Source organism: Camelina sativa, chromosome 4 (assembly GCF_000633955.1).
Source record: "Camelina sativa cultivar DH55 chromosome 4, Cs, whole genome shotgun sequence".
Classification (NCBI taxonomy): Eukaryota; Viridiplantae; Streptophyta; class Magnoliopsida; order Brassicales; family Brassicaceae; genus Camelina; species Camelina sativa.
Window position 1 is genome coordinate 9,943,770 of NC_025688.1, and position 9,040 is coordinate 9,952,809.

The 9,040-nt window shown below is 32.1% G+C and overlaps 1 protein-coding gene across 2 annotated transcripts; it reads left to right on the forward strand.

The window, feature by feature from the left end:
* Window positions 5,773–8,770, forward strand: LOC104780197 (cytochrome P450 85A2). Of its 2 annotated transcripts, XM_010504694.2 has the most exons (9): window positions 5,773–6,073; window positions 6,152–6,476; window positions 6,862–7,011; window positions 7,095–7,340; window positions 7,428–7,514; window positions 7,602–7,680; window positions 8,000–8,106; window positions 8,203–8,327; window positions 8,432–8,770. In XM_010504694.2, the coding sequence occupies exons 1-9, from the start codon at window positions 5,883–5,885 to the stop codon at window positions 8,517–8,519; spliced, it is 1,398 nt and encodes a 465-aa protein (XP_010502996.1). In that variant the 5' UTR covers window positions 5,773–5,882; the 3' UTR covers window positions 8,520–8,770. The 2 variants fall into 2 exon arrangements, with proteins under 2 accessions (XP_010502996.1, XP_010502995.1); XM_010504693.2 differs by having other exon boundaries at window positions 8,000–8,327.

Genomic DNA, 9,040 nt, shown 5'->3' on the forward strand with positions numbered 1-9,040 from the left:
TTTTTAAATTATTTGTCCTGTATTACTAAATCCCTATTAGTATTAGTATTACTTTGACATCCCTCTATCAGTTCATATATACCAGCCGCACCTTTTGGTAAAAAGAAGAAAGATTCCCAATATTTCTTAAACGTCATGCATGGTTTGATGACGTATACACAGTATTTTTATGCAATTATGTGTACACATTTTGATGATTCAAGGCGGACCAAAATTCAAACTTGCTGTTAGAACAGAGGCAGGAATGTTGTAAACCCAATGTGCTACCTCCTTGCTATATATATATATACCAATATTCACGTGACAAAGCTCATATTCAAAATAAAAAAATGACTGGATCAGAACAAAAAAATGGCCGGAAATTTTATAAATATCAACTGGACGTAAATCTATATAAGTAGTTGAGATAATCTCGATTAAATCAATTTTTCTTTTAATATTTTCTTATATCGATACTTCATCGATATTGTGCACGACGACGATAACTCACTGTGCTAGTGTTAATTAATATAATATAGGTGTAACCAGTTAATTAAAAGTGATTGGTTATATATCACACATCACATTTCCATATATAGGTTTAATTTCTCAAAACTTCTTTTTTTATTCACATGCAGGAATGACAGTGGCGTGTGTGTCTCTTAGAGAGTTAATGTAAAAACTCTATATGAAAATATATATATATTTTGTAAGAACATACACGTGAACTTCTTGTAAGTTCTTTTAAGGAATAAATTGAACAAAAAGGTTTTAAAGATGATTTTAGGTATTTTTTTTCTTTCTTATAAAGCTTTTGGCTTAAATGTACTTTTTGTTTGGGTGGTGGTGCCCATGTGCCCATCCTCGTCTCTTTCCCAAGTACTCTTCCTCCATTTCTTCCTTTCCTTTTCTTCTCATTTTATTAAAATTTTTTTTTATTACGAATGGATAATTTAATTAATTTATTTTGATTTTATTTTAATAAACGTTACTTTTACCGTACTACACTGTAGTATCATAAACATACCCTTTAGACTTTTAATCTAATCGATTATTGGATACCAAAATCTTTAAAGTGTAGAGATAAAGTTTTTAATACAGAATTTGAGAGTATATTTATTTGAATATACAAAATATTACAGTTTGATTCTAAACTTCTGATGCAAATACAGATATTGGAGTCGGTGCATAAGATATATATAACTTATAAAATCTGACCAATAATTCAAATGTCAAGTTAAATAACAATTATCGATTTTAAATTTGAGTTTTACCAAGAAATCAGGTTAGGAAAAAATAAAATTACTTTGATATAACCAAGACTCCCTAATATACTTTAACATGATTTGTCATTCTCTTTAAATAAAATTCATTAAAAAAAATTTGATTAGCATCTAAGAGAATATTTTTTTGGCTAATATTTAAATAAATGAGTACGGATAGAAAATTTTACCACAAATATTTGTTTATAAAAAGAATGATCATCTTCGTTGATTAATTTTATAATATGAATTAGTACTACATATCCGTGCAAAAACATTGTAGTATATATAGATTTGATTGTATATATATATATATAATTGATACCGTGAAAAACCATTGTAATATATATAGTTTTAAATGTATATATAATTTATACCATATTAATTGTTTATCATTTAAAGTTACCGTGGTATACAAACCGAAGGTACATAATACCTACATCTTTTTATCATCCCAATTATATCGAAATCATTAATGTGTTTATTTATAACAAAACCCATAAAGATGCAACCATAAAGTTAACAACTTTAATTTGACCTGAAAAGAAGAATCTTCCCTCACCCACTACCAAACAAGCATTTATGTTTGAGATCTTGAAGAATGAGTTGGTGGTTTAAATTCTACTCTGTCTACATCCCTTTTCCTTAATCATAAAAAAAACTGTCGTAATTTTAATTATTACCTTTTATATATTCATTTAAAAGTTCTAAAACCGCTGCAGTTTCGTAAATGACCTCTTTTGAATCTTATAACGTATTTGAAAACATAATTAGATAACAAAACTATATCTTAAACCAACTCATATAGTTCGCCCTAGCCGCTTCTTTCTCTGACACAACTCCCGAGACTCTTCCTCCTCCCGACGACGTCGACTCAAATCGGCGTCGCTGGGCTACTTCCCGTTCACTGCAGTTCTCTCCTTTGCTATTAAAATTTCTTTTAGACCGTTTTTGAATCCATCGGAGGTTCTTCGGTTTGCCACGCTACTCCGGCCATGCTCCAGCTTCAACTTCTATCTCCCCGCTTTGCTCAACCAGTGGTTCACCTCAACGAGGTCATTCTCTCGAGACTCCAGCCTTTCGATGAAAAATCTGAGATTTTGGGGCTCCATGTGTGTTCTACTCTCCGCCTCTCTCACTGGCTCCCCTTGAAGTCATTTACATCGTCTCCTTCCTACTTAGGTCCTTACCCCATCACCAAGTGTTCTACTTGGTTGATGCTATAAGGGAGCTCTGTTTTTACACTGGAACTGTGCAAGATCTGGTCGGTAAAAGCTTCAACCATGGTGACCCTGTATCCCCCTCCTGCATCTTTGGTCTCTTTAGTTTGTGTATTGGCTATGCTCTGCCCTGATCTGTCGCTTTATCCAACGAAGATTTGCCTCACAAACCAGACCACTCGGTTTTCTTTCGATCCTGGTATTGGACTGAGTTTAGACGACTTATGTCATCAATGCAGCTCCCTACCAATTGTTCCTCTGTCCCCTCGATCCAGGTTTGAGATCAACTCTCATCCACGAACCCTGGTAGATAGAGTATTTCGGTTAGTCCTGGGTACATATCTAATCCTGAAGATCTTTAGACCCTATTAAAGATTATCAAATCCAACCCGGTTAGGTCACTCTACCTCTATTTTGGTTAGCCGCAAACAATCATATAGTCGTGTAATTGCCTCTCTAGATTGGCTACTTAAATCCTTCTGTCAAGATCAGTTGGATATTGGATACGAAAAGCCCTTAAAACCCCTTAGTCTGTATCATTACCATGTGTCTCTTGGTTCTAACCTACTGTCTATCTTAGTGCATCACAGCAAAGACGACAACAAGCTTTGTGTTGGAACCCTTAACCTCCATGGCTATGAGCTTCATGTGAGGGATGACCCACCTGCTTTATAACGACTTTGCTTTCTTCTCCCTAGGTTCACTCTTAAATCAATCATATCCTTCAATCTCCTTGATCCGCCTCTAGGGTGTAAACTAGGGTATGTCTTAATATCACACTGCAATATCGGCTACAAGCTTTGTGTGGGACTCCTTAACCTCCATGGCCATTGGCTTCATGCGAGGGAGGACCCACCTGATTTGTTACGATATTGCACATATCACCTTCGAGTCCCGGTTGTAGCTATATCCCATGTTATGAGAATTGAGCCAGAAACTGTTTTAAACTTTGATCAATTTGTTTTGAACATTCTCTTATCGGCGAGAGCATCCTCCCTCACTTCACCTATGTACCACCTTTGTAAACGCTCCGCTGCATATATTGCAAGAGCTATTGTTGATCACTTGTTGATCAAGGAAGACACATAGCAAGTCTTCAAATGCTCTTCCACCATGGTCCCAACATATCTTTCAAGCTTTGCTAGCCTTCCAAAGACTTGCACATTCTTGGAAAACTCATGGAATCAATATCTCTCTATACTTTGTAACCTTGTTAAGTTTTGTAAACTTTTATGTTTCTCTTCAGTGGCGGATCTAGAAAAAATATTAGCATGAAGCACAGTTCATGTAGTTAGTAAATATTTTAAAAATAATTTGTGTAAAGTTACTAAAAATTGCATGAATTTTATAATAAAAATTAACTTCCATTGATTTATATATATATATATATATATACATATACTAGTTACATATATATCACAGAAAGTATATATAGATTGTAAATTATTACATAACTTTGACCAAAAATATGTTACCTAAAAAATGATTTTAATTAAATTTGCTCAAAATTGAAAGAAACTTACATGTAAACATTAGAAAACAAATTATATAATAGAGATAGAGCAAATAAAATAAAAATAATAATGTGAAGAGATGTCAACCAAACCAAAATGGGAGAAGGGAGATTCCAACTCATCATTGTATATCTATACTGCACAAATAACCAATTGATCTCATCATTTTATATCTATATACTGCACAAATAACCAATTGATCTAACAAATAAGTATACAGTACACTATTGATTTTTTTTCTTTTAAATCAGCATGGGACACCTACCCTACCTTCTTCCTATGTGCATCCGCTCTGTTTCTCTTTGTATGAACTCTCCTCTTTGAAAATTTAAGTTTTAATGGAAGCTTGTTTGACAAAAAAAAATTACATAACAAAAGTAACGGCAAAAATAGCAAACTTACGATTTCAAAATAAAAAAAAACACGAACAAATGGTATATCTTTTACTCCTTTAATTTTTGGAGATTTTGGACTCAAAACTTAAGTGGGTGCAAAATATTTCCAGAATGTTAAAGCCGTTGAACCCCTTAACTCAAGTATTCAGTGAATGCATTCTTAACAATTTGTCACTCTATAAATTTTTATGAAATAACCCCTTAATCCCTTATCATCAAAACTAAGATCAATTAAAAATATATAATAACCAAGCAGAAAATATTTCCAAATAAACAAGTCACTTTTCCTATTTAATTTTAAAAAACTAATAAACTTAGCATAAATTCTTCGAAATTTTGAAAATGCCCTTAAACCAAACTAATATGTATGTTAGTTATATACTTATATATCTATGTGTTTATTTATTTAAATTTCCACATAATAGTGTACCTTTTTTCTTATCAATTCATATTAAAGATATTTTTGAAATATACAATTGCCGTCAATTTTGGCATATGTTCTCTTGGACCATAATAACAGTTGTTACGTATCCTAATGAAATTAGAAATATGCATCCAATCAGTTTGACCACCTCTATTTATGTGTTAATAAGAAAAGAGAAAGTTGAAACGATTCTTTGCTATGTTAATATTTAATGTTCTTATGTAAGTGGCTATGAAAAAATTATCAGGTTTAAATATTATAAATTTTATAGTATATAATCATATCCTGAAATTTTAATATACTAGTGTATATTCATTGTTGGGTTTTAGTGCATATATATGTGTATATGTATATATATAATTTTCATTACTGTAATTTATTTCAGTATTTCTTATTTTTAAAAAGAAATCTGATTCTTATATGTAGACTTATTAATAATAGTTGGACACAAAATTAAAAGAAGACACTAAGCTTAATTAACTTAAAAACAATTACTGAAGTTGACTATTTCAAAATAAAAACAATAATAAGTATTTGTAAATAAATTTATCATAATTAATAACATGATTATTATTTGAAAATTATTCATAAAGTTATACAAATAGCTATATATAAAAAAGTATAAGAACTCATTAGAGAACATGAGATATCTACATGTCTTCTAACACAGTTAACATAAAATAAATTCAAATATAAATTTCCATAATTGATTGGATGCATATTTTGTTTCCACCACTTGGTTAAAAATTGATTGGATGCATATTTCTAATTTCATAACCTTGGAAACTGCTTTTATAATTTGCTTATGTTGTTCTCAAAACAGTAATGTATACGGTCATTGAAATCTTAGACCAAAAAAGACTAACCGAGTTGGTTAAAAATTAAAAACCTGTCATCTCTCTCTCTCTCTTTCTCTCTCTTTCTCTTTCATAAGCATGTTTGCACCTTTAGGTTCCTATATAAACAATGTCACACACACCCATTTAGTCCCAAACCAAAGACTCTTAACCATCTTTCTCTCTCCTTCTCTTTCTCTGTTTTGAAAGCAGAGCACCAAAGAAAAAGAAAAACATAGGAAAATTAAAAGAATGGGCATCATGATGATGATTTTGGGTCTTCTTGTGATCATTGTTTGCATCTGTTCTGCTCTTCTCCGATGGAACCAGATGAGATATTCCAAGAAAGGTCTTCCTCCTGGTACCATGGGCTGGCCAATTTTTGGTGAAACCACTGAGTTTCTCAAACAAGGTCCAGATTTCATGAAAAACCAAAGACTAAGGTATAAAAAGTTTCATTAATTTTTTAAAACAAAATCAATCGAAGAGTTCTGAGCCGAGACCCTTAACATTTCTTTCAGATATGGTAGTTTCTTCAAATCTCACATTCTTGGTTGCCCGACAATAGTCTCAATGGACGCAGAGCTAAATAGATATATTCTAATGAATGAATCAAAAGGACTAGTCGCTGGTTATCCACAATCTATGCTCGATATCCTTGGGACATGCAACATAGCCGCGGTTCATGGCCCGAGCCACCGGCTTATGAGAGGGTCGTTGCTCTCTCTAATAAGCCCGGCTATGATGAAAGACCATCTCTTGCCTAAGATTGATGATTTCATGAGAAACTATCTTTGTGGTTGGGATGACCTCGAGACAGTTGATATCCAAGAAAAGACCAAACATGTACGTTTTTTAAGCTTCTTCTCTCTCTCTTTCTTTCTTTCTTTCTTTGTTTTTTATTTTAGACATTGAATCTGAATCTCGTGTCTATTATATCCTTATATTGGGGATTTTATGTTTTTAATATGTCAGAGCAATTTATTACTTTTGATAAAAGAATTTTAATTACTATCATTCTTTTGTTAGTCATCCCTTTATATAAAATAATGTTGGTCTTAACATTTTCCTCACATATTAAAAAATAATATAGTATATGTGTATATTTGAGTATTTTCATATTCCTCTATATACTCATTTTTTATATTACATTTATGTGTAAGATTAATTAGGTATGTATCATTCTTAAAGATAATTGTTTATGTCTGACTCAAGTTTTTGTATTGTGCAGATGGCATTTTTATCATCGTTGTTACAAATAGCTGAGACTTTGATAAAACCAGAGGTTGAAGAATATCGAACAGAGTTTTTCAAGCTTGTTGTAGGAACACTATCGGTACCGATCGATCTCCCGGGAACGAATTACCGCTGCGGAATCCAAGTAAGTACTCGAAGACCGATGTCAAGAAAACAAAAATGCACAAAAAGTGAAAATAATCTGACATTTTTCTGGTTGCTTTTCAGGCAAGAAACAACATAGATAGGTTATTGACAGAGCTTATGCAAAAACGAAGAGAGTCTGGAGAGACTTTCACAGATATGTTGGGTTACTTGATGAAGAAGGAAGATAACCGATACTTGTTAACTGATAAGGAGATAAGAGATCAAGTGGTAACGATCTTGTATTCGGGTTATGAGACTGTCTCTACAACCTCCATGATGGCTCTTAAGTATCTCCATGATCACCCAAAAGCTCTTGATGAACTCAGGGTATGTTCTTAAGAAATAATCACTAAACCGGTTTCATTGATCTGGTCCGGTTATTGACTTTTTTTTTTTTGGTTATGGATTTTGCAGAGAGAACATTTGGCTATAAGAGAGAGAAAACGACCTGACGAACCGCTCATTCTCGACGATATTAAATCGATGAAATTCACACGAGCTGTGAGTATTTTCGTACACAAATTAAATTATTTATATTCATTTGTTTCTTGATTTTGACATTGTGTTTGGACCATTTTTGTTTAATAGGTCATCTTTGAGACATCAAGATTGGCAACGATTGTTAACGGTGTCCTGAGGAAAACTACTCATGACTTGGAACTCAACGGTAAGAAATTATTTTCATGTTGATTGTTATATTTGTAAGGAATTTTTATTATTATTACTAGTTTTTGTTTAATATACTTCAAAGTTCAAAAGAGAAAAATAAATTTGGCATGTGGACCTTACATTACATCAATTATTTACAAAAATATACCAACCAATCCAGCGAAGCAATCATCTCCCCGTGACCCTCTATGGTTTTATTTCAATTATTTTGACAGAGGAGAAGATCATTAACCCTTTTTAGTTTTAACTTTGCAATCATAATGAGACCAATCATTTTAATCTGTATTAATAGTGGTTGTGTTTTTATATAATTACAGGTTATTTAATCCCAAAAGGTTGGAGAATTTATGTATACACTAGAGAGATTAACTATGATACATCTCTGTATGAAGATCCAATGATCTTTAACCCATGGAGATGGATGGTTAGTGTTTTGTATTTTTTTTTTCTCTTTTTTATGTGCCATTGTGTTTTGTTGTTTGAAACCTTTGTGGCTCACAAAGAGGGTTTCTTTATGCAGGAAAAGAGTTTAGAATCAAAGAGCTATTTTTTACTCTTTGGAGGTGGAGCAAGACTTTGCCCTGGCAAAGAACTTGGAATCTCTGAAGTCTCAAGCTTTCTTCACTACTTTGTTACAAAATACAGGTATGCTCTTTATTAGGCTTAGATCATATTTTGATATTGTTCTTGTGATTAATGATTTTGAGGTCTCTAATTTTTTTTTTGTTTTTTTGTATGGTTTTGTGAAGATGGGAGGAGAAAGGAGGAGAGAAACTAATGGTCTTTCCAAGAGTTTCTGCACCAAAAGGATACCATCTTAAGTGCTCGCCTTACTAACTAGTTTTGTCCTAGCATTGAAATATGTGTATATAAATCAATTAAAGGTCTTTTGTTAGGGTTAATTAACCTATTTGATCTATTAATTCTCTCAAGATTTTAGTGGATAATGTACAAAGAGAGAGGAAAATGGAATATAGAAAGTATAAAATATTTGAAATGTTGAGCTCAGTCTCTTGTCTTGTAAATTTGTAACCCATAATTCTTGCATTTCATAATTATTGTCTTCGATCGTTTGTAGTTTTGAATAATGACCATCTTTGTTCCAAATACAACATATGTTTTTCTGATGTTCAGAAATTGTTCCCAGACATTGTGAATGATATTCACTTTTTTTTTTTTTTTTTAAACGGTATATTCTCCTGCACCTTGTCTGAATATGAACAATATGAAGATGGTAAAAGTAAGAAAGATGTATATTTTACTATTTAGGAACACCGGTACTTTTAAGTTTTTACAAGGAGATAAGTAATTTAGTCAATACTCAAATCATTCAGTGATATGGTTTGGACAAACACAAT